At 37.2% G+C, this 27,167-nt stretch overlaps 1 protein-coding gene across 3 annotated transcripts in view; it reads left to right on the top strand.

Annotated features, from left to right (window-relative positions):
- Window positions 1-27,167, top strand: part of ACAP2 (ArfGAP with coiled-coil, ankyrin repeat and PH domains 2) — a 127,031-nt gene that overhangs the window by 31,020 nt on the left and 68,844 nt on the right. For all 3 annotated transcript variants that reach the window (XM_041770258.1, XM_041770264.1, XM_041770270.1), the window contains exons 2-4: window positions 10,136-10,193; window positions 17,592-17,711; window positions 18,501-18,554. In XM_041770258.1, the coding sequence (XP_041626192.1) occupies window positions 10,136-10,193; window positions 17,592-17,711; window positions 18,501-18,554 (232 nt within the window). The remainder of the gene's footprint in view (window positions 1-10,135; window positions 10,194-17,591; window positions 17,712-18,500; window positions 18,555-27,167) is intronic.

Here is a 27,167-nt window from a genome sequence, read left to right as displayed (position 1 = left end):
GCTCAGCAGTTTAGCGCCTGCCTTTGGCCCAGGGTGCGATCCTGGAGTCCCAGGATCGAGTCCCAGATCCTGGAGTCCCAGGATCGAGTCCCACGTCGGGCTCCCTGCATGGAGCCTGCTTCTCCTTCCTCCTGTGTCTCTGCCTCTCTCTGTCTCTCTCTCTCTCTCTCTCTCTCATCTCTATCTCTATCTCTATCTCTATCTCTATCTCTCTCTGTGTCTATCATTAAAAAAAATGCAAATCAAAACCATGATGGGCTATCACCTCACACCTGTCAGAATGGCTAAAATCAAAAACATAGGAAACAACAAGTGTTGGCAAGGATGTAGAAGAAAAAGGAACTTTGTGCACTGTTGGTGGGGATGCGAATAAGTGCAATCACTCTGAAAAAACACTATGGAATTTCTTCAAAAATTAAAAATGGATTTGCCATCTGACTGGATGATTCCATTACTGGGTATTTACCCAAAGAATATGAAAACACTAATTCAAAAAGTTAAATGCACCCTATGTTTGCTGCAGTGTTATTTACAATGGCTAAATTTTGGAAGCAGCCCAAGTGTCTATTGCTGGATGAATGGATAAAAGAGATGTGGTATATGTATGCAATGGAATATTATTCAGCCATAAAAAAGAATGAAATCTTGGGACACCTGGGTGGCTCAGCGGTTGAGTGTCTGCCTTTGGCTCGGGGGGGATCCCCCGGTCCCAGGATTGAGTCCCACCTTGGGCTGCCCGTAGGGACCCTGCTTCTCCCGCCATGTCTCTGCCTCTCTCTCTGTGTCTCTCATGAATAAATAAATAACAATCTTAAAAGAAAAAAAAAAAAGAATGAAATCTTGCCATTTGTAGCATCATGGATGGATCTAGAGGGTATAGTGCTAAGTGAAATAAGCCAGCCACAGAGAGGCAAATACCATATGATTTTCCTCATATATGGAATTTAAGAAGCAAACAAAGGGAGAAAAAAGAGACAAACCAAAAAATAATCTCTCAACTATAGAGAACAAACTGATGATTATCAGAGGAGGAGTGGGTGAGTGGGGAGATGGATGAAGTAGGTGAAGGGAATTAACAAGTATGCTTATCTAGATGAGCACCAAAAACATATGGAATTACTGAATTACTGTATTGTACACCTGAAACTAATATAACACTGTTGTTAAGTATACTGGAATAAAAAAAATAACATTTTGTTACATGAAAATTAAATAAAATTTGAACTTATTTCCATAAATAAAGTTTATTAGAACATAAAAAATTACTGCTGATTTCAAAAACAATTGTTACAGTCTTATTTTTTTGTTATCCCCAAGACTGATTTTACAATTACTGCTGATTTCAGATGATTGTTATGGTCTTAATATGTTGTTCTTGCCAAGATTAATTTTATGAAAACTTTGTATAGCTGAAAAGGGCTTAAATCTCTGCTCAGATTTTCAAATTTTATACTCTGAGCAGAAAATTATGCTACTTTACTTAATAAAGTCTGATTTTTATTTTTAAGTTAAGCATGGATTCTTAAGGAGTTGACCAGCAGGTTTAGGTTGTATATGATGTAATCCTTTACCATCAAGACCTAGCTTTATTTTTTTTTATTTATTTTTTATTATTATTTTTTTAATATTTATTTATTTATTTATTTATTTATTTATTTATTTATTTATTTATTTTAATCTAAGATAGTCACACACACACAGAGAGAGAGGCAGAGACATAGGCAGAGGGAGAAGCAGGCTCCATGCACTCGATCCCGGGTCTCCAGGATCGCGCCCTGGGCCAAAGGCAGGCGCCAAACCGCTGCGCCACCCAGGGATCCCAAGACCTAGCTTTAAAACAAATTTTGACATACACTATCAGTTTTAATGCAGTATAATTATTATGTTACTTATCTGTAAATCTCTTAATGATTTGACCCAGAAATTTCTCTGAAATTGGTTGGTACTAGGAATATGCCAGTCACAAGGAAAAGACTAATGATTAGAGGTTATTGAGGAAATAGCTAAGTAAAATGTGTATGATGTCTTTTGATGTGTAGAAATTCTTACCTTTAATTTATTTTCCATTTTTTATGGTGGTAAAGTACTTATAACATAAAATATTGATTTAACCATTGTTAGTGCACAGTTCAGTGGTATTAAAGTACACTTATATTGTTGTATACCTATTATCACTATTATCTCCAGAACTCTTTTCATCTTGGAAAAGTGAAACTATGTACTAATTAACAGTAACTCCCTATTTCCACCTTATGTGTTTGTTTTTCTTTTTGAGAGGAGGAGAAAAGCACAGGGAGTAGCAGAGGGAGAATCTTAAGCAGTCTCCATGCCCAGCAGGGAGCACAACAGGGGGCTCCATCTCATGACCCGGAGGTCATGACCTGACCTGAAATCAGAGGTTGGACATTTACCTGACTGAGCCACCCAGGCACCTAGCATTTATTTTTCAGTGACACTAAAGATTTTTTTACTGGTCTTGTCCAGATGATGGGTGCTATCTTAACTCTTGCCACTGGGAATGACTTTACTCTTCAGGAATCTGGTTTTATTCCTGTAGTTTTAAATAATATAGTCTCATCAGAATATGACACAACTCTGTGGTCATACAATAAATACATCTATTTAGTGTTGGGCTGTTTCCTTAAGAAACATACTTTTTACTTTTCCTTTTTTTTTAAAGATTTTATATATTTGTTCATGAGAGAGAGAGAGAGAGAGAGCGAGAGGGACCAGAAAGCACAAGCAGGGGCAGAGGGAGAGGGAGAAGCAGACTCCCCAACGAGCAGGGAGCCTGATGTGGGACTTGGTCCTGGAACCCTGACCTGAGTCGAAGGCAGATGCTTAACTGACTGAGCCACCCAGGCACCCAGCTTTTTACTTTTCTATAACAATGTTGGACACAGTAATAATAGTTTAAGGTAGTCACTAGAATTTTAAAACTAGGTGATTTCTGCTTCCAACTCATTTAACATATGTATTATATCTTGTTATTTAAAATGTTAGGTGTTTTATTTATTTATTTTATTTATTTATTTTATTTATTTTTAAGATTTTTATCTACTCATTCATGAGAGACAGAGAGAGAGAGAGAAAAGGGGGGGGGTGCAGAGGGAGAAGCAGGCTCCATGCAGGGAGCCCGACGTGGGACTCGATCCTGGGACCCCAGAATCACGCCCTGGGCTGAAGGCAGGCACTAAACCGCTGAGCCACCCAGAGATCCCTGTTAGGTGTTTTATAAGAAAAAGTTATGTTTATGTATTACAGTGTATTTTTATTTTTGACCGTGAGGGTAGTGACTTTCTCTGTGGCTCACTGCATCCTAGATTTACCTGGGAGCTTAATGAAGATTAAAATATGTCAGAGTTAAAAAAAAAAAAAAAATATATATATATATATATATATGTGTGTGTGTATGTCAGAGTGAGTGGGTTAGAGACCTAGGAGTCTGTGTTTTGCCTTTCACTATTTGGTCAGGGATAGGTGTGGTTACCATTAATTCCAAGAGACTTTCTTACTACCATCTTTATATGGCATTTACATCTTTTTTTTAAAAAAGATTTTACTTATTTATTCATGAGAGACACACACACACAGAGAGAGAGAGAGAGAGAGAGAGAGAGGCAGAGACACAGGCAGAGGAAGAAGCAGGCTCCATGCAGGGAGCCTGGTGTGGAACTCAATCCATCCTGGGACCCCAGGACCACGCCCTGGGCTGAAGGCAGACGCTCAACCACTGAGCCACCCAGGCGTCCCAATATAGTTTAGATTTTAGTGTGCATCATATATACATGTATTTCCATTCCTCAGTATTAAACTCAAAATAGACTTGTCAGCAGTTGAGACTTCAGTAGAATCCTTTTATAAGATGGGTTATTAGTCCCAAATTTATATATGCTGCATGTCATCACATAGCACAAATAAGATTTAAGCCAGTTCTTAGGTCTGTAAAGTTTAAGTAGTAGTTTGTGTTTCTTTCCCCCTTGAATTGTGTTAAACACAAAATAATTTGAACTTGTAGGGTGTCTCAGTTTATATTTACTTGGAAATGTCACATTAGCTTGTTCTCTGAAGGTAAATACATTGTCATTGTACACATTGGTTTATTTAGTTCTCTTAGTTAAGTCATCTGATGTCTTTGAATATTTTCCTGTTATTTAGATGGTAACATTAGGTATCACCAAGAGTGTGCAACTAAAATGCTATAGGTCCACAGGTGTTTAATGGGCATCCATTGTATTGGTAGTTCATTCTTAGCCATTGTAAATTAGTGGATTTAGATCTCTTGAACTATGGAATATGAATAAATGCTCAGCTTATATATATATATATTACTGAAGTTGTACAATCTCTTACCTAAGTTGTACAATCTCCTTTAAAGTGTAAGGATGGTTAAATGGGAGGATCATGACTTGCTTATAGAAAATAAAATTTGAAGTATAAAGACCATTGGCTTTTCAGCAATATAGGTAAAATGATTATATTAAGGTTACTATAGCTGGATTATTCACATGAAAGTAACCCAGACCTCTAGTTTTGTTTAGTGCTGAGAAACAAGATTGGTGAATTTGTGGGACAGAATTATAACCCGTCCCTAAAGAGGTAATGAAAATAATTTGAAGTGATTGGTCTTGTGTATATGTGTTGTTTTTAATTTTGAGACTTTATCAGCAAAGGATAATTGTAGCTATACAAAATGAGTGGTAGAGTAGAATGAAATCAATCCTAATTTTATAGAAAGACAAGTGCAAATTTTGATGTCAGTCATATCAGGAGTTAGAGCTGGATTTGCAGTTCTTGTATTTATAGGAGTTAGACTGTGTTTAATATTATGAGTGGCAGTAGAGCTTTTGCCCTAGACTTCCGGAGAAAGACTGTGAAGATTTCTTTTTTGTATAATTAAGCACCTTTGTGTTCCAGAATGGAAAGGGAAAGAGGGGAACTTACCTATTTGTCATCCTTGTTGATTGTTAAAATGTATTTTCAGTTTCTATTTGAAATTTTTTTCCTCATTTTAAATTCTTGTGCCTTATATTCCTAGGAAATTTTCTGAACTTCTATTTTAAAATACTAAATTAAAAATATTTTATTTATTTATTTGAGAGACAGAGATAGCGTGAGAGCACAAGCAGGGGAGGAAATGGAGAAGCAGGCTTCCTGCTGAGCAGGGAGCCTAGGACCCTGGGATCATGACCCAAGCTGAAGGCAGACACTCAACTGATTGAGCCACCCAGGCTCCCCTTAAAATGTTAATCTTTTCCATAGGAGCACAACCTTGGTTCATAAAAGCATCAGGGCAGAAGTTTTTTTTCAACATTTAAAAACTGTATTCCTAACCATTTGACTTGACTTAAAATTGATGTTTGTTCTCAGCCCTTATCTTATTTGATGTGTCTGTAGCTTTTGACATTGTTGATCATTTCTTCTTCCTTGTTAACATTTTCTTGATTTTCCTTCTACACCATACTCTCTTGGTTTTGCTATTATCTCCTTCTTTGCTTCTTCTGTTTTGCTGTTTCTCCTTGTTTTGCCTGACCTTAAATACTGGAGTGCCCTGGAACTCAGTCCTTAATTATTTTTTTTTTTATCTTTACTTTTTTTCAATAATATCCAGTCTCACAGCTGTAAACACGGTTTATATTCATGATTCCTAAACTTACACCCCCATCTCAGACTCCTCTAAACTCTAGACTCATATTTATTCACCTCTTTGGTGTCACCGCTTGCGTATCTAATAAATATTTCAGATCAAGTCCAAACCTGAACTACAGTTCTTTTCTCCCCAGACCTGTTCTTCCCATAGTCCTCTCCATCTCAGTTGGTTGCAGCTCTGTCTTTTTGACTGTTCCAGCTAAAAACTCAGAATCCATCCTTAATTTCACATCTATCTGCTTACTGGCGTACTTGTGCATGTACTCACACACCACATCAATTCATGAGGAAATCCTCTCGGCTCTAATCTTCAAAATCCATCCAGATTAGCTTTTTTTTTTTTTTTTTTTTTTTTAAACCAGTGACTGGTGTTTAGTTTAAGCCACCTTCATTGCTTACTTGGATGATCTCCAGCTTCCTAACTGGTCTCTTTGCCTTTGTTTGTTTGTTTGTTTGTTTGTTTCTCTACAATCTTCTCCATATAGTAGCCAGAATGATTCTTGAAAGAGTAAGTCATATTGTGTCTCTTCCCTGCATCAGACCCTCAGTGTTAATGGTGATGGGGCTTTCCATTATTTCTCTCATTTCCTCTCCTGCATCTCTCTTCTTTGCTTGTTCTGTTTCAGCCATGCCAGCCTTCTTGCTATTCCTTTAACACACCAGGGTAACCCATGGCATTGGTTGTTTTTTCCGTCCATGACATCCTTTGCGTGATTTACTTCTTCAGGCTTTGCCCAAATGTCACTTTTTCAGTAAGGACTGTCTTGACCACCCTACTTAAAATTGTAGGTATCCTTGCCCCCTGCACTGCATCTCCTGATGTTTTGACTTTTTTTTTTTAAATAGCACTTACCATCTTACAGAGTACTATCTAAATGACGTATTTATTATGTTTGTTGTTTATTGACTTTCTTCTTCTTCCATTGTAAAGTCTAGAGGGCAAGGATCTTTGTTTATTTCATCTGGATATCCCAAGCAATGGATGTCAGTTCTTTTCTCAGGAAGAGAAAAGGAAGGCAAATCTTACTTCTTCATTTGTCTGAATTTTTCTGGTAGTGTTTTTTAAAGTTGTTTTAAAAAAAATCCTCCTGCGCCATTTTAGTGTAACTATTTTGATTTTTCTTTTTAAATGTTCAGGGATTCTATTTGATTATAAGTTGAATGTAGTTATGGAATCATGTTAATGTAATTTCGTGGTGGTGTTACAGTGAATTCCTCCTTAGAACCTTTGAGGTTTCTTTCCAGCCCTGTTTTAGAAATCCAAATCCTGTATTAGTGTATATTCTGTCTAGAGTGTTACGTTACAAGAATTTCCTCTTTCTTTCAACTGTAGAAGAAGTTGTAGGTATTATAATAATGGTTAGGTAAAGGTATATAGACTTACCCTTATATATGGAAAGACCTGACTCATTGTAAATCTATTTTGACATTTGTGCAATTATTTGTGGATTCTTTTTTCTTTTATTTTCTTTAAAGGCTTTTATAGTAACATCTATATGAAGCTCTAGAGGCAGAGTGGAATGACTAAAACTTGGAGAAAGAGGGAACTGGGAAATTACACATAAACACATGTGCATTGAGATGCAGGTATAGCCATCATGAGTGGTCTTGTGCTCCAGATTAGGTAATTTTTCTTAATGATGCATTTATCCATCCAGTAAACAAATAGGATAGATAGCTAAATGGACCATAGTCTCTACTCATGTCTCTCAGTTTAGGCAACAAGACCAAACGTTGAATTATCGTAGTGAGAGCCAGGTGTTCTATTTGATGTGAATATAGGGTGCTTTGTGGAGCTGGTAGTGGTAAGGTGCTCATTCCACTGAGAAGAAGGCACTTCAGTGTCACAAATTTACTATGTGAACAGTGTCTCTAAAACCCCAAGTCTCTTTATTAGGCTCTTAAATTTGTGTTCTTCTGTATCCTGTTTACAGACCTTATATCGCAGGGTTTTAATGGAGATGAAATACTACATGAAATGCTTTTCTAAACACAGCTGTTCTACTTCCATTAGACAGTTCTGACATTCAGCAATTTGCCAAGAGTTTCTTCCAATTCAAGATTCTGGGGTTGTAGCTCATTTTCTGTTAATGGTTTTTCTCTTCATTAGTTCATATTACTATTCTGTGCTCTTAATATAGCAAATGCTATATCATACATGCAGGTGCCCCATGCGAATTGTAAAACACAGTGAAAATATATGGCAGAATTATTTTCATCATGTACTAAAATGGGTTCTTTTGTTAACAGGGAACCTGGAAAAGTTATAGATGTGATTTGTTTAGCAGCCTAAGCTATGTCATAGACAGAACCCTGAAAGACCCAGTATGCAGATCTTTACCTTCTCCAATTTGCAGGATATCCTGTGGCTTAAGTGTCATTTTCAGTTCCTGAAAAGGATGAAGGGGAACAGCCACGAAAGGGCAAATATGGTCTCTGATTATAATCTTTGACAGTTTTGTCTGGGCGTGGCCCTAGATGTCCCCTACCATCTTGCTCCTTTCTTCCATTGTGAGTCTGCTGAGAGTCCCAACTTATTTGAGATACGTGGTCGTCTTGACAGTATTATCAGGCACAGTGTTCTTTCCCCAGAGCTGCCTACTGTACCCCGGTTATGAGCCGTGCGGGGGACCGTGCTCTCTCCTCCCTAAGGCCGCCGATAGGGTCAGCATTGTAGTTTAACTGCTTTGGGTGAACATTTGATTTTAATTCTTTCAACAGTGATGGTAACTTTTATTTCTCTATCGTCTCAGACCTACTGCAGTGATACGATTCTTGGGAATGGACTGACTGTAGAAAGTCAACATAAAAATTTTTTTTTTAGAGGTATATCTTCCTAAGTTTATTGTGATTTCACCACAGAAATACCTTTTTCTTCAGGTTTTATTTTTCTGGGCTCAGTTGAAGACAACATTATGTAGTAGTCTCCACGTTTGTAGTTTTTTAATCCTCTTTTTTTCTCATTAAAGTGATCTTACCCCTTTTTAAATGACTAGTATCTTCATTCTAACTTTATACCCTTTACTTGCTCGAAGGGACTGTTAACCAGTTACTCAGCACTGTTGATTTATTGATCCCAGCACAATAGAGGCTCTATCTCTTCCCCCACCTTCTTTCGTGGCACAGTAGTATGATATTAATTCTCACTGTAATTATAGTGGCATTTCACCTGCTTGAATAAGCTAACCGCCTGGACAAGAAATTCAGGCTGTTGGAGGAGGAGGGTGAAATGGAAACATGCCTTTCTATCATAGTACTGATTTTTTTCTGTGGAAAAGATGTAATTTCCCATCTGATCAAAATAAAACATTATTGGTATTTCCTTTCCCTCTCTTTCTCTAATAAATGAATACAATCTTTAAAAACTTTTCATTTACTTAAGAGAGAGAGAGATAGAGCACAAGCAGGGGGAAGGCCAGAGAGAGAGGGACAAGCAGACTCCCCAGTGATCAGGAGATTAAAAACTTTTTTCAGTAAATGTTACCAGGTAGAGAAGTAGAATTACAAGCTGATAAAAATGGTTATTCAAACATGACACCGAGGTTAAGTGGGTTCTTCTGGGAATAGAGCTTATATTTTAGCCATCTTTTTCTTAGATTTGTTATCTAACTGAGAATTTCCTACTCAGAGTTCAAAATAACTTTTTTGGATGGTTAGTCCCCCGCTGTTGTGTCCATTTGAAAAAAATTTGGTTAATTTATAAAATAACTACTGGGATGTTGCTAGTTTATCAAGCAGGTACCTGCAAGTGGGTTAGATGGCTTAAAGTAGATGAATTGTGTTTTGTTATATCTTAACTCTTAAGTGTAAAATCTTGTTATCCTTAAGAAGTTCTAGTTGCTTCTGTTTTGTTCCAAATTTCCAATTTTGGAATGTTGCTTGTAGTGTGATACCAAGTACTAACAAGTATTAGAATTTTATAATTCTCCTGACAATTAAGAGTATCTACTGATTTCTTAAAAATACGTGGGAAACAAAAGGCTTAAACAAGGCTGAACTATTTGTAAAAGTAAAAAGCCTTTCCTTTTTGGTTGCCAAGGATCCTCTGTTACTTGGTTAGGTGCGCTTTATTGAGTAGAAATCTGAGCTTTGTTAAGGCTCAACTTTTAAAATTACTTCCTAATTAAAAAAACCCACAAACGTGCTAAATACTTCTAATTAGTGTTATTAATTTGAGTAACATGATTGCTTTGAATCAGTCAGTCTAATGTGTTCTCTCATTACCTTAAACAGTAATAGTATTAATCTGTTATGTTGCGTGTTAATGGAGTATTTACACTTCATCCTAACGTAATTATTACTTAATGTGAAGTGTAATTTTTAAGTATTCATATCTTTTTTCATTGAGTTATTTTCCAAAAGTAAAGTAACATTTAAACACATGATAACTTAGAGGGGAGGAAGGAGGTTGGAGGGTGGACCTGGGGGGACAGGTACCTGAGAAGAGTCAGCACATGGTAACCTGTTTCGTGTATGATTTTTCTAGGGCTGCTTTGGAAGAAGTAGAAGGAGATGTGGCCGAATTGGAACTAAAGCTCGATAAGGTGAACTTTACTTAAAGATTTTAAGACATTAATTATGATTTGTGCCTTTAGTATTCGGTGATTCATGTTACTTTTTGATTTTATCTCTATGAGGATAAATGTTACTATCATCCCAATTTTACACGCAGGGAGATTGAGGCTGTAGACACGAGAGGCTTTGAAAATACAAGTGCCAGAACAAGAACTTGAACAATCTGCCTTCAAAGCTAACTAGATGCCCTTTATATTTTTGGAACCTTGTTGTTTTCTTTTCCATCCAAAAGGTTGCCTGTCTTTTCAGTGCTCAGTGGTTTTCATATATAACCTGACTGTTCTTGTTTATAAGTGTGAACCTGGATACATTAAGTATAAACGAAATTTAAAATACTGATTCCATTTTTTACAGCTAAGGCCAGAAATGCTTAGTGTATATTTAATAATTGATATTAAACGTTCATATTCTATTCAAGGGTGAATGTACATTGATTCCTATCTTCTATATTAATTATTAATCATCTTTCCTTTACCTAAGAAATATTGCTATAAAACAGGAAGAAATATGAAAATGAGTAACACTTGGCTTCTGGTTTCAAGGAACCATTGTTTACTGAAATATCTCTCTTACAATTTATGGAGATAAATCAGATGCACATGCTTGAAGTACCTTTTCTGAAAATAGCTTATTTAATTATTTTAAATGATATGCCGTGTAAAGCAGTGCTTCTCAAACTGTACTGTGCATAGGAAACACCTGGGGATCTCGCAAAAATGCAGATCCTGATTCAGTAAGTCTGGGGTACCTGAGATTCTGTGTTTCTAATCAGATTCCAGATGACACCAATGCTGTTGTTCCATGGGCTGCACTTTGAATAGCAAGAATATAAAATATGCTGAAGGTTTTAAAATGTTTTGAAATTGTGAAACATATGTGTATATATATATATATAATGTAAATAGTGTAGAAACTATATAAAGTAGTAGTATCATGTATGTAAAACAGAACTTTTGGAAAATATTTAGTAATAAGTTATTTTTGTATTGTACACTGTAGTTTTCAAAAACACTTTGATCTATATGCTTAGTGCTTATATGCTTAGTTCTAAGCATCTAAATGCTTAGAATGTATCTATGTTCTTTGATTTTTACAATAATTTTGTGAGGTAGTTGGGACACCTGGGTGGTTCAGAAGTTGAGCATCTGCCTTCGGCCCAGTGTGTGATCCTGGAGTCCTGGGTCGAGTCCCACGTTGGGCTCCCTGTGTGGAGTCTGCTTCTCCTTCTGCCTCACTGTGTCTCTGCCTCTCTTTCTCTCTCTCTGTGTGTGTCTCTCATGAATAAATAAATAAAATCTTTAAAAAAATATTGGCAATCAATACTAAGATCTCCAAGCCCTTTCTAGAGTGTTTATTACCCAAAGGGCTAATAAAGGCATCATGGAAATTTTGACATTTAAAAAAATACTATTTTCCACCTGAATAGAAGGCATACTTACTTTTATATTTCTCTAGTTATGATCTTGATTTCTTATTAAATGTCCCTCTCCCAATTCATAGGTTAGTATCTGTCATTTTCCTTGAGAATTCTGAGGAGTTCACAGAGAGGAGAACCAGAGAAGAGGAAGAAATGGTTGTCATGGAAGGTGATGGCACCGAAGGACTAGAGGAGGGGACGGTTGCCTAGGATTAGTGTGTGATTTCATAACTTTGTGCGAGGCCAGTTCCACCTGTAATTATCACTGTAAATCATGCCACCAGCAGGATAAACTGGCTTGATGACTTAGCTTACATTTATTTTGCTTATAATATATGTTACCAGTACTTTTCCTCCTTGTAGAGAGTAGCGCTGCATGCCTGGCTTCGTTCTGCTGGGTCCAAAGACACATCCTTTCTGTCAGCTGTCCTAGCCTCGGCAGCACCGAGGAGCACCTTGGGGCCATCGAGACGTGATTTCTGTGTCTGTTGCTTCTTCTCACTGGACTGCTTGTGCCCTCTATGTTAAGCAGATACTCTTTAAACCACAGTTCAAGTACTACCATACTTAGGTTCTTTCATACTTAGTATTCTTTCTTGCACATACTTCCATTAAGATTTACTATATTATTGTAGTCTTTGGATTGTAGCATGGCCTGATAGTTAAGAACACAAAGCCTGGAGTAAGACTGCCTGCATTTGAATCTGGCTCTACCACTTATTAAGCTATTTGGTGTTGAGCAAGTTCCTCAACCTTCCTGTGCCTCAGTTTCTCATCTCCAAAAAGGGTAAAATTAGAGTTATCTGTCTCAGAGAGTTAATATGAGAATATGGTGTTTTAGTATATTTTAAATGCTTCTCGTGGTTCTTAGCACATGGTATGTTCTAAGTAAATGTTAATGATGGTATCTCTTCAACAAATTATTAGCTCCTTGAAGACAGTTTTTGAAGGGAAAAAAAATCCTCATTTGATGTGCACTTACTATGTATCAAGTGCTAAGTTTTACTTATATTATCTCCGACTGTCACAACATGTTGCAAAGTTGGTATTACACCCAGTTTGCTCATGAGAAAAATGAGACTTAGGTTGTTACTTACTCCAGGACAGTCAGGGATAAGTTGTTTATATTCTCATCATCTGGAAAAGTGCTGTGACATATATATCATTTAATAAAAAGTACTTTTGAATGAATTGGGGCTACTAGCTTGATATTTTAGACTATTTTGATATTTACTCTTAGGGAAGATTTGTAGGCTTGTATTATTGGGTTATACCTGCCATCAGTGTCATCTACTAAGGATTTTTCAGCTGGCAAATTTTCTATCACCAAGTCAGCCCTTCCCCGTGAATAGCTGCAGTATATGTGTGGTTATGCTATATGCAATTCCATTGTCTTTCCAAGTCCGGTAATGGTGACCTCTGTTCTAATTCTCATACCTATTTTCATGGTCATAGCTATGCCTTACCATTCAAAGTTCTCATCTTGCAACTCTGGAATGCTAATCTCTTAATTTCTTACCTGAGACTCTAGTCTTTCCAGTTCTCATTTCACTTCTGCTTTTGATCTTCTTTTTTTTTTTTAAAGATCTTATTTTATTCATGAGAGACACACAGAGAGAGGTAGAGACACAGACAGGGGGAGAAGCAGGCTCCATGCTTGATGTGTGACTCGATCCCAGGACTGGGGGATCACGACCTAAGCCAAAGGCAGATGCTCAACCACCCAGCCACCCAGGCGTCCCTGCTTCTGATCTTCAAGCCTAGCTAGCCTTCTAGTATTCCAGTCTATAAACTTCTGATATTTTAGATCCCTTTTAAACTCACTTCCCTTTCAGTGTGGTTTTTTTTTTTTTTTGGGGGGGGGGGGCATTTTTTAGAGGTAAAATTCACCTAATATAAAATTCATCATTTTAAAGTGTACAATTCAATGTTTGCAGCATATTCACAGTATTATGCAATCCTCACCACTGTAATTCCAGAGCATTTCTATTATCTTCAAGAGAAATCCTGTACCTGTTGGTAGTCACTCCAAATTTTCTTTGTCCTTCGTCCTCTGGCAACCACTAATCTATTTTCTGTCTATGGGATTTGCCTATTTTGAACATTTCATATAAACAGAATCATAATTTGGCCTTTTGTGACTGACTTCTTTCACTTAGCATGATGTTTTTAAGATTTGTCTGCACATGTAACATGTTCCAGTATTTCCTTTTTATGGCTGAGTTATATGCCTTTGTATGGATATGCCACATTTTGTTTATCCATTCATCACTCAATGGACATTTAATTTAGGTGGTTTCCACTTTTTGGCTAGTATGACTAATACTGCTGTGAACCCTTTCAGTCTACTCTTAATTTTATTCCATAATATTTTTCTCCTGAAGGCCTTCATTTCCCTTCCATAAGACTCACTCCACAGAATTTTCACTCTATTAATCTAACCGTCTGTATTTTCTCTGTGTCATATCTGGGCTACAGAACTCTATAGGAGAAGTTGCACAATTGTTTGGTGAAACCAACTGGTGAGGGGATCCCTGGGTGGCGCAGCGGTTTGGCGCCTGCCTTTGGCCCAGGGCGCGATCCTGGAGACCCGGGATCGAGTCCCATGTCGAGCTCCCAGTGCATGGAGCCTGCTTCTCCCTCTCCCTGTGTCTCTGCCTCTCTCTCTCTCTCTCTCTCTCTCTCTGTGTGACTATCATAAATAAATAAAAAAATTAAAAAAAAAAAGAGAAACCAACTGGTGGAGCTTCACATTTCTGGAATTCTTGATGTTAAACAAATTTTCCAAGACTTATTCAGGTTATCTTGTTATACTGTTAAACAGCTGCTATACTTCTCTGTTTTCTTATGATTTATCACTTTGTTCTTCTTTCTTAGTACATGACTTTGACTCTATCTTCCTTTTGGTGGGAACACTTTTATTTCTTACTCCTAACCTAGAAATTTAGAATCTGTCCTTTTGTTTTTTCACTTTTCCTCCCATTTGAGTGGTAAAAGTATCGTATCCCTTTTCTTTTTTTTTTTAAATTTATTTATGATAGTCACAGAGAGGGGGGGGGGGCAGAGACACAGGCAGAGGGAGAAACAGGCTCCATGCACCAGGAGCCGACGTGGGATTCGATCCGGGGTCTCCAGGATCACGCCCTGGGCCAAAGGCAGGCGCTAAACCGCTGCGCCACCCAGGGATCCCTCGTATCCCTTTTCTTATGTAATTCCAAACTCTTAACTTCTCAGGACTTTGCTTTAGCCATCTTTTTCCTTTTCTTTCTCTACCACTTCTTTATTTTAAGTAGAAAGTGTTCGAGCTTCCCTGCAACAGAAACAAAACAAGACAGAAAACCAAAAGCAAACAAGAAAACTCTGACAAGAAAATGTAAATCTTTAGTAATTACCATGTGCCAGTAATGGTTTGCCCTAAGGTCTGTATGTGCATTATTTTAATTCTTTTTTAGTAACTATATAGTTTGGTACCATTCTGATCATTTCAGAGAGAAGAAACTTAAGTTTACTAAGGTTGAGGTCATTCAGGATCATTTAGATGGTTAATATGGCAGCAGGATTTTTTTTCTTTTTTTAAGATTTTATTTATTCATGAGACAGAGAGAGAGAGAGAGGCAGAGAGACAGGCAGAGGGAGAATCAGGCTCCATGCAGGGAGCCCAATGCGAGACTTGATCCCGGGTCTCCAGGATCAGGACCTGGGCTGAAGGCGGTGCTAAAACCGCTGAGCCACTGGGGCTGCCCTGGCAGCAGGATTTGAACCTAAGCTAACTAAGCCCACAAGCCTTTGTTTTTAACCGTAATGTACCAACCTCTCTTTTTATGGAACCTTTTAGTTTAATTTTAAAAAATTATTTAATTTGTTGTGTTGTGGAACCTTTTAATTGTTTTTTAATTATGTAATTTGTTGAATAAGTAATATTTCTTATGTGATATAAACTTCAAAGTGTGTACCCAGTGAAAAATTAATCATCCTCTAATCTCTTTCCTAGAGAACACTGCTTTCTGTCTAGGATCTAGCACTGTAACACTGATAACTGTAGATTTGTTGATGACTTCTATATCTGTATCTACAGCACACTCCTCTTTTTTGTTCCAGACATCAGCTTTCACTTGTGTTTGATTAACTTTCCACTTGGCTAATATCACAGGCCCATTAAATTCAGGGCCACCTCACAGGCCTAACAGTGAAATAAAAAATCTTTGCTGGCCAGTTTAATGTATCTTTGTGTGAATTAGCAGATGTAGCTCATGGCAAGCAGAGCTCAGGCTGGATTTCAGCTCCTATTTTTACCCTTGGTGGGACGCAGTCTACATAACTGTACACGGGTACTTGACTGTAATTCTTGAATTTGTCTCCTAGTTTTTCTCCCTGCTTACTGCCTAATTCAGCCTGTCATGGTTTTTGGTCTAATCTCCTTATCTTCTATTTCCTTGTCTTTACGTTTTATCATTTTACATCATCATTCTAAGATGGAACTCTGGTGAACTCACCAGTGTCTTCCCATTTTCTTTTATACAAAATGTGAACCTTTTAGCATTGTATACAAGTCTTGTCCTGATCTGGACTTGCATTTTCAACATCACACTTTTAATGCCCTACATTTTCATACTGCTTTAAGCTACGTAGTGCCTCTGGTTTGCCCTGCCCACGTAGCTGCTGGGCCTTAGCACATACTCTTCCTAGAGTAGAATCTTCCCATCACTCTGGTTTGATTGGCTAATTCTTGTTGGCCTTCAGGGCTTTTTTCAAGTGTTACCTTTTCCAGGAATCCTTCCCTGATGTCCAAAGTCCTGGTTAGGTGTTCTTCCTTTGTTTGATCATGCATGGTTTTTTGTCATGCATAGCAGTTGTGTTTGTGCTGCATAGAATTTATCTGCTTGTCTGCTGGTTAGACTAGAGCATCTGAGAGCAGACCTTATGTTTTTAATTTCTGTTCCTCTAGGTCCTAGGGTAACAGTTTTAAATTATACTTCTGAGATCCTTTAGATGTTTTCTACAGGGTTTTTTTTTTTTTTTCTCTTTACCCCCTTTTTAGTGTCCCCTATTGTCCCTTCTGTATCCTTCTTTCTCACTTCTTTTTAAAAATATATGTATTCACCCAAGATTTTATTTGTTTAAAGAAAATGTTCGGGAAGCCCGGGTGGCTCAGTGGTTGAGCGCCTGTCTTTGGCCCAGGGTCTGATCCTGGAGTCCTGGGATCGAGTTCCACATCGGGCTCGCTGCATGGAGCCTGCTTCTCCCTCTGCCTGTGTCTCTGCCTCTCTATGTGTCTCTCATGAATAAATGAAGTCTTTAAAAAAATAAAAAATAATAATAAAAAAAGAAAATATTCTGTTTGAATGAAAGGAGAAAAATAAGGTTGGAAAAAAGAAAGAGAGGGAGGAAAAGAATTACAGAGTAAGAAAAATGAAAGTCTCAATTTTATGATTAGCACAATGTCTAAAACAGTAGGCATTGGAGAAATATGGTTGGTTAATCAATTCAGGTGTTTGTGTTGGTAGACTGACACTGAAATGCCTAGCATCACTAATCGAACACACCAATTTGCTCCCTTTTCCTCCAACATACTACAGGTTTTGTTTTTAATTCATGTATTTTTTAGCATACTGCTTGTTCTGCCTGAAGTTCCCTGTTTTTCCTTCTAAGAGGGGCTTAATAAATTTTTATGGAGTTAATTTATGGGATCAAATTTGACTTAATAAAATGATTTATTGTTGTTACCATATAGCCTCTGGGTTCCAAAGGGTCAACTTTTTTTTCGGTACAAGCCTCCTATGAATTTACTTTGTAAGTCAGAGTTAAAAAGAACAATTTTCAGTTAGTCTTTTTCGGCCTTATTGATGAACCATTATTTATCTTATCTAAGCTAACTCATAGGTATTGCTAACACTTGTTCAACTAATTTGTATAATTATTTTCAATCTGGTGTAATGATTTTCTTTTTCAGCTTGTGAAACTTTGTATTGCAATGATTGATACCGGAAAGGCCTTCTGTGTTGCAAATAAACAGTTCATGAATGGGATTCGAGACCTGGCACAGTATTCTAGTAATGATGCTGTAGTTGAGGTTAGTATTTCTGAAATTATTAATATGATAAGTTTAACAAACTATTAAAGAACTATGCATCCATCTACCTTATTAGTAGTTATAATGGTCCTTAAATTTGTGAATAAAAAAGCTATGACCTACTGGTGTTGTATAATCCTGTTTTCTAGCATAGTTAGAAATTGATGGTTGATTTGCATTGTGAATATAAGTTTATTTCTGCTAAGTGAGCTGAATCATCTACAAGAGAACATGGAGGGAGAAAAGGATTATACTTATTGGTAGGAGCTTTTAGGGCAAGCAGAGAGCATTTGAATCTTAATAGTATCTAACTGTATGTATGGGGCTGCCTAGGAAAGTTCTTGTCAGGTAGCTATGCTGGGTTAACTTAGACCCTTTGTTATATTATGTGGTATTATGATATTTCTTCCATGAGGGAATAATATCTGGTTAGGTAATGGATGTACTTTGATGTTTCTTTGATTCACAGATTCCTAAGTGGGCACTGATATACTCAGTTTTACCTTTAGGTTTATATGTACCATTATTATTTGTTAGCCTACTCCTATTGATATGACAATACTAATTCTTTGACTATTCTAGGGTTTTATGTTACCTACCACATGTACACTTGTCCTCTTTGTAGAGCATGACCATGAAGCAATGCCATGAAATCATCCTCCAAAGTAAATGTTATTATTGTTTACATTGTAACTTGATCTTTCTGTTAGAAATGCTGAAGTAACATTTTTGTGACCTATTTTAGTGGCTCTTTAATGACCTGTTTTTCTTTTGGTTTCTTTCTCTTAGACAAGTTTGACCAAGTTTTCTGACAGTCTTCAAGAAATGATAAATTTTCACACAGTAAGTGTCAATAAGTAGATGTTACTATGACCATGTAAATATTTAGTACTTTCGTTGAGTGGCAGCATTTTATAAAATTACTTAAGTTGTAATTCAGTTACTTTGATTTGCCAGCTTTTTAGTTGGGGAATTAAAATGTGTGTATGTGTGTGTATGAGAGAAAGAGATATTTTATTTCTCATTCTAATATAGTGAAATTAGTATCAATGAAATATGTACCCATAAAAATTAATTCTTGGTTTTAGTTGTATCTTTGTATTTTTTTTAAGGTCTATTTATTTATTCATGAGAGACACACAAAGAGAGAGAGAGAGAGAGAAGTGGAGACATAGGTAGAGGGAGAAGCAGGCTCCTTGCAGGGAGCCCAATGTGGGACTCCAGAATCACTCCCTGGGCTGAAGGCAACAGCCCAACCGCTGAGCCACCCAGGCGTCCCAATCTTTGTGGGTTTTTAAGGAATTATTTTGAGAATGAAGAAGTAAAGCCATTATTCTAAATTTAGCTATTTCTTTTAAGATACTTACAAATTGGGCAGCCCCGGTGGTGCAGCGGTTTGGCGCCGCCTGCAGCCTGGGGTGCGATCCTGGAGACCCGGGATCGAGTCCCACATCAGGCTCCCTGCATGGAGCCTGCTTCTCCCTCTGCCTGTGTCTCTGCCTCTCTCTCTCTGTGTCTATGAATAAATAAATAAAATCTTTAAAAAAAAAAAAGATACTTACAAATTTATCCCCTTTGTCTAATCAGTTGCTAGTATTAAAGACTGCTGTATTCTTTGAGCTATTTATATGTGCATTTAAGATTTGAGGGCTTTTATCCTTTAAGAATGAGGGATGTATACTACCTTTAAAATGTCAGTAAATTTCTTTATAAATTGTGTAATAAAAGTTTGCTAAAAATGTGATAGCTTGTAAGTTATATACTTCTTTAAAATTTTTTTTTATTGAGGTATAATTGGCATCATAATAGTTTCATGTATACAGTGATTCTCTGTAAGGATTCTACATTTGCATATTTGCAAAATGATCACTACATTAAATTCCAGTTAACATGTGTCACCATATATAGCCATACATTTTTTTTCTCGTGATGGGAACTTTCAAGACCCACTCTTTTACCTACTTTAACATATGCAGTACAGTATTTTTTTTTTTTTAAGATTTTGTTTATTCATTTATTTGATTGAGAGAGAGCAGGGAAAGGAGCAGAAGGAGAGGGACAAGCAGACTCTACACTGAGCTCAGAACCAGATGTGAGATCACGACCTGAGCTGAAATCAGAATTTGGCTACTTAACTGACTAAGCCATCCAGGCACCCCTGCGTTACAGTATTATTAACTGTAGTCCTCATGCTGTACAATACGTTCCCACAACATATTCATTTTATAACTAGAAATTTACACCTTTTCACCCCTACCTCTGCCTCAGGCAGCCACTAGACCCATCTGTTCTCTATATCCTTAAGCTTATTTTTTGTTATTATTTTTAAAATTTTACGTCTGAGTGGAGTTGTACAGTATTTATCCTTTTCTGTCTGATATATTTCACTTATCATAATGCCTGCAGGGTCCATCCATCTTGCTGCAAATGGTAGGAGTTCATTATTTTTTTTTTATAGCTGAATAGTATTCCATTGTATGTGTATGTGTACGTATACATACATTTATCTATCCATCTTTGTATCTGTATCTTCTTTATTCATTCATCCATTTATGGACATTTAGGTTGTTTCTGTGTCCTGGCTATTGTAAATAGTGCTGCTGTGAACATGGGGGTGGAGATACCTTCTCAAGTTAGTGTTTTCACTTTTTTCTGATAATACTCAGAAGTGGAATTGCTGGATTATAGTGGTTTTAAGTTTAATTTTTTGAGGAACTTCCATACTGTTTTCCATAATGGCTACACCAATTTGCATTGTTACCAACAGTGCACAAGGTTTCCCTTTTCTCTGTTTCCTCACCAATATTTGTTATTTCTTATCTTTTTGATAATAGCCATTCTAACAGGTGTGAGAGGATGTTTAATTGCATTTTGATTTACATTTCCCTGATGATCAGTGATGTGGAATATCTTTTCATGTATCAGGCATCTGCATGGTTTTTTTTTTTTTTTGCAAACATGTGTATTTGATCTTCTGCCCATTTTTTAATCAGTTTTTTTTTTTTTTTTGGCTATCGAGTTGTATTTTTTTGTTTTGTTTTGCTTTTGATGTTAACCCCATATCAGGTATATGATTTGCAAATATTTTCTGCCATTCTGTAAGTTGCTTTTTCATTTTGTTGCTGGGTTCCTTTGTAGTGTGGAAACTTTTTAGTTTGATGTAGTTTGTTTATTTTTGCTTTTGTTGCCTTTGTTTTGGTGTTAAATCCGAAAAAATCATTGTCAAGACTTATGTTAAGGAACTTACTGCCTATGTTTTCTTCTAAAAGTTTTATGGGTTCTGGTCTTACATACAAGTCTTTAGTCCAGTTTGAGTTAATTTTTGTGTTATATGCTTTTTAAAAATTTTAAAAAAGATTTTACTTATTTATTCATGAGACACCTGGAAAGAGAGGCAAAGACATAGGCAGAGAGAGAAGCAGGCTCCTCGCAGGAAGCCCAGTGTGGGACTCGATCCCAGGACCCCAGATCATGCCCTTGGCCGAAGGCAAGTGTTCAACTGCTGAGCCACCCGGATGTCCCGTGTCACATGCTTCTTAAAATTTTTAAAAAAGCTTAAAATATATGGCTGTCATATAATTAATTATTTGATGTTTTAAAAACTTATTAGCAGCTGTTTAGAACAAGAATATCAATGCTTAATATTTATAAAATTTGCTGATTTTTGGTTCTTAGTTTATTTGATTTTCTGTTTTTGTTTTTTAGTCAAATTAAGGATAAAGTTATCTGATAATATGTACTTTAACTGTACTTCAAATTTTATCTATACAAAAATTAACATGTACAAATAAATGCTTCAGTTCCTGACTTCAGTTCTCTTGAATATTCCAGGTGTGGAATTACTGGCTCATATGGTACTTCTATACTAATTCCTTTTTGAGGAACCACTAAGCTATTTTTCACAGAACTTGTGCCATTTTACATTCTACTAACAATGTATGAATGTTCCAGTTTTTCACATCCTTATCAACATTTATTATTTTCCATTTTTTTGGTCATAGCTATCTATCCTAGTAGGTGTGAAGTAGCATCTCACTGCGGTTTTGATTTGCGTTTCTCTGATGCTTAATGCAGTTGAGCATGTTTTCATATGTTTATTGGCTATTTGTGTATCTCTTGTCATTGTTATTGTTGTTGACCATTCAACTCTTTTGCCCATTTTTAAATCGGAATTTTAAAAATTGAATTCTTTGTATTTTGTATATTCAACTCTTATCAGATAAATGATACATAAATATTTTCTCCCATTCTAGGAGTTGTCTTTTCACTTTTTTGATAAAGTCCTTTGATACACAAAAGTAAATTACAAAAGTAAATTTTGATGAAATTCAATTTATCTATTTTTTTCTTCTGTTACTTCTGCTTTTGGGGTCATATCCAAAATCCAGCGGTGCCTGGGTGGCTCAGTATTTAGGTGTCTGCCTTTGGCTCAGGTCATGATCCGCGGATTCTGGGATTGAACCCCACATTGGGCTCCGTGCTCATTGTGGAGTCTACTCTGCTTCTCCTTCTTCCTCTGCCTGCTACTCTCCCTGCTTGTGATCGTTCTTACTCTCTATCTGTCAAATAAATGAAATCTAAAAAAAAAAAAAAAAAAAAAATCCATCGCCAAATCCCAGATCATGAAGATTCATTTATATATTTTCTTCGGAGTTTTATGGTTTTAGCTCTAATCTTTTTGTACCAGTTTGTTTCTTTGATGACTTCTTAATCTCTTTTTACCTTCTAGTGGATTTAGATACCAGCATATAGTCTGTCTGATTTCTTTTTAAATCAAGTGATCGTTTGTGTTTAAACTTAATATAATTTAATATAGTGAGAATTAATTTGGGGTGATAAAAGCTATTGATTTGAAATTAACATGAAAGGTTAAATGTTTTGTCCACAATATGGTGTCTTTTGAAATAGTCTTGTTTCTGATATTTTCTTTAAATCAGTGTAACTGTTAGGGTGCCTGGGTGCTTAGTCAGTTCAGTGTCTGCCTTAGGCTCAGGTCCTAGGATCTCAGGGTCCCAGGATCAAGCCTCACATTGGGCTCCATGCTCAGCAGAGAGTCTGCTTCTCCCTCTCTGTCTGCTCCTCTCCCTGCTCATGTTCTCTCTCTCTCTCTCTCAAATAAATAAATAAAATCTTAAAATCAATGTTAAGTCTTAAATTATTGCTTTACATAAGAATACCTTACTCTTTGTTATAGTTTTATATGTGAAAAGTTAATGGTTACGGTAAACACTTGGTAAATAAATTGTTTAAATGTGTATTACATTGAACCTTTTTTTGTCAAGAAATCTTCAAAGTATTTTATTTTATTTTATTTTATTTTTTATTTATTTTTTTTCTTCAAAGTATTTTATTTTTTTATTTTTTTATTTTTTATTTTATTTTATTTATTTATTTTTTAATTTTTCACTTATTTATGATAGTCACAGAGAGAGAGAGAGAGGCAGAGACACAGGCGGAGGGAGAAGCAGGCTCCATGCACCGGGAGCCCGATGTGGGATTCGATCCCGGTCTGCAGGATCGCGCCCTGGGCCAAAGGCAGGCGCCAAACCGCTGCGCCACCCAGGGATCCCATCTTCAAAGTATTTTAATAATCACTTTCGTTTTTCAGTTTTCTGTTTCATATAAAGGGAATAATAAAATTTGCCCTGCCTATATGTAAGGGTGTTATGAGGAACACAGTATGTGAAAGTAGACTCTGGAGAGGGATACTCCTTTCTTTACTGTGTCAGTTGGCATAGATTCAGGAAAACAGAAACCACTTAGGATATTTCTGGGAGATTTTAATGCAGTGAATTGGTTACAAAAGTGTTGGAAGGGCTGGAGGAATAAAAAGTAGTTAAGGTGATGCCACCTAGAGATAAGTAAATATGGGAAGTAGTTAATGCCCCTGGGGCTGGAGAAACAAGGGGGAAAGTGGTGTCGGCCAGAGCTGCTAAGGATTGCACGGTTGAGAATATGGTCACTGCTACCTGGCCAGGGGGCTGGGAGCTTGCCTTCTTGTGGCTGCCTGCAGAGCCAAAGATGCCCACAGTCCATTGAAGCTGCCCAGATGGGTCACCAGTGCTGCTCAAAGTTGATGTGGCCCACAGCTGGTCTCTGATGGCTGTGTCGGAACGGAAACAGAAAAGCCAGTGGCCTCCTCTGTGCCCTGCTCTTGGTCTAACATTGGCTTCCACTGGCAGAACCTAACCTCTTTGTATGCAAGGAGGCCTAGGAAATATCCTTCACAGGTTTCCAGCACCCAGCCCATGGGAGGGTGATGCAGCGGTGAAAACCAGCAATTAACCAGCACACCAGCCATAAAGGCTATAATTTGAATATATTTTTGGCAGGCATGAGCATTCTGTGTCTTTTCCAGACAAATCTAGTTTTCACCTTCACAGGACGTAACAGGAAGGATCTGGAGGTGGGTGGGAGGGTCATGGCAGGGTAGGGGGGCGGCTGTTTTCCAATCTTGGCTTTAATACTAAGAACCGGTTGCACTGAGGAAAAAAATATTTTTTTTGGCAGGCAAATTATTGTGCAACTTAATGATTTTTATCCTTAAAACTTCTTGTATGACTTTTCTTGTTTCCTATCCTCCATATCCAACATATTAGCAGAATACACCCTAACAATGGTCTCCCTGCCGCCTCCAAGTCTGAACTACTACCGTCTCTTGTTGAGGCTTATATCATAGCTTCCCGGCTTGTGTTTCTGCTTCTTTTCTTACCCTTCTATAAGATGCTCTGTATACAGCAGCCGGGGAAGAACTCTTGTTTTATTTTGTCTTACTTATTTGGGAGAGAGCATGATTGCGGGGGAGGGTGGCTAGGGACAGAGGGAAAGAAAAAATCTAAGCAGGCTTCACGTTCCACACGGAGCCCAGTGCAGGGCTCGATCTCACAACCCTGAGACCATGATCCCAGTCAAAATCAAGAGTCAGTTGCTTAACCAACTGAGCTACCCAGGCACCCTGCCAGGAAGAACTTTAAAAATAAAAATTAACTTCTAGTATTCCACTGTTCTAGCTTCCCATCACTCTGAGTAAAATCCTAACCGTGGTCTACCTAGCTCTGTGATCAGACTTTTGCTGCTAACTCCCTGATCTCATCTCTGCTCTCTTAGCTCTAGCTACTTGGACTCTTTGTTGTTTGTTAACACATCAGAGTAGTTTTCATCTTAGGACCTTTGCACTTGCTGTCTGTTCTGTGCAGAATATTCTTCCTTCATGTCTATGTGTGGCTATTTTCCTTACAGTATTCCTTCTCTTCCTACGGATCTCCTTTACTTTATTTAGGTCACAACCTCTCAGAGAAACCTTCCTTGGCCATGCTGTGGTCACTTTATGTCGTTTTACCCTGCTTTACATACACACACACAAACACACGTGAGGACACACACACACACAGATGATGTACAAATGTGTGGTTTGCTTCTTAAATGTATGTATGTTCTTCATTTATTGTGTCCTCTAAGTTCCATGACTGCAGGCACTTTGTTGTATTAATTTCTGCTACTACCACCTAGAACATTCTTGGTAGAAAGTACGGGATGCCTGGTAGCTCACTGGTTGAGCATCTGCCTTTGGCTCAGGTCCTGATCCCCTGGTCCTGGGATCAAGTCCCACATCGGGCTCCTTGCAGGGAGCCTGCCTCTCCCTCTGCCTTTGTCTCTGCCTCTCTCTGTGTCTCTCATGAATAAATCAATAAAATCTTCAAAAAAAAAAGAAAGTAGTTACTCAGGGCAGAATTGAGACTGAGGTTATGAACTTAGTAAAACTCTTTTATTTTTTTATTTTATTTTTTTTAAAGATTTTATTGATTTATTCATGAGAGATACAGAGAGAGAAAGAGAGAGACAGAGAGAGAAGCAGAGACACAGGGAGAGGGAGAAGCAGGCTCCATGCAGGGAGCCCAATGTGGGACTTGATCCAGGGACTCCAGGATCACGCCCTGGGTTGAAGGCAGATGCTAAACCGCTGAGCCACCCAGGGATCCCTGAAAACTCTTTTAAGTGTTTTTTAAAAAATCGTTACATGAATAAACATTTGTTGAATCAGTGACAGCACACACTAGGAATATAATTAATGCAATGTTTAAAAATTTTTTCTTTTATTATTTCTGGCACTTGAAAAACTTCAGAATCTCTGTTTTGACTGTAAAATTTATGTTGCTTTAAAAATAATTTGCGGGGATCCCTCGGTGGCTCAGCGGTTTGGCGCCTGCCTTTGGCCCAGGGTGTGATCCTGGAGTCCCGGGATCGAGTCCCGCATCGGGCTCCTTGCATGGAGCCTGCTTCTCCCTCTGCCTGTGTCTCTGCCTCTCTCTCTCTCTATGTCTATCATGAATAAATAAAACCTTTAAAAAAATAAAAATAATTTGCAAAAGGGGAGCCTGGGTGGCTCGGTCAGTTAGGCATCTGCCTTCAGCTCAGGTAGTGATCTTGGGGTCCTAAGATCAAGCTCCATATTGGGCTCCCAGCTCTGTGGGGAGCCTGCTTCTTCCTCTCCCTCTGCCTGCCACTCAGTCTGCTTGTGCTCTGTCAAATAAAATCTTAAAAAAAAAAAAATTGCAAACCAACAGATTACTTTGCGTGTCTGCTTAGAGATCTTAAGGCAATAGGTTAGTGAGCTTGAGTGTGTTTATATGTATACTATATATGTATATATAGAAAACTCTTTGATACTACACTCAGATGTTCAGTGCCTTTCTAATTTTATTTGCATATTTTCCAGAAATTTTCCTACTATTAGATACAAGTATGAAATTGTATACTGTTTACTTTTTACTGTTTACTTTCTTTTAATTTCCTTTCCTTTTATAAAGTTGTTATGCTGTCTGCTCTATTTGGCCTTTTTATTTCTTGTTAACAAGTACTTTTATTTTTTCCCAGGAGGAGTGACTTGTATGTACTTGTGTCAGAGTTCTTATATTTGAGGCAAAGATTCTTCATCATAATACTGCATACTTCACTTTGACTAGAATATGGACAAGGATGACACATCTCTTTTTTACTATAATATCCCTAGTACTTGCATAATTCTTATCATATGGAAGTCATTCAGTTTTTCTGAGCTTTATGTTCCTCCTCTATAGAATGAATGGACTTTACTAGATGACTTTTAGTTATAAACATTCTAAGATTATAAAGCATTATTTATTATAAGATTTAAATATCTCAGAACCATTTGGTAAAGTGTGGGAAAAGCCTAAGTACATGAAATGCTTTATTTTAGTAGCATTCTCTACAATGAATTTTAATTACATAGCATTATAGGGTGAGGAAGTTTTATAGGATAAGACAAACTGCTTTCCTAAAATGTAATAAACACTGGAATCTGCGTACATTCCAAAGCAGACTTTGTAACACTTAAGTTTTGGTGTATCACTTTGTGTCAGGATAAAAAGCTGGGTATTCTATGGATGTCATTTATTAATAGCATTATGAGTTTAAATAAATGTTTGAAATAATTGA

This window comes from Vulpes lagopus, chromosome 1 (genome assembly GCF_018345385.1).
Source record: "Vulpes lagopus strain Blue_001 chromosome 1, ASM1834538v1, whole genome shotgun sequence".
NCBI classification, from domain to species: domain Eukaryota; kingdom Metazoa; phylum Chordata; class Mammalia; order Carnivora; family Canidae; genus Vulpes; species Vulpes lagopus.
Note: the sequence above shows the minus strand (reverse complement) of the source record. Positions and strands in the feature narration are given on the sequence as shown.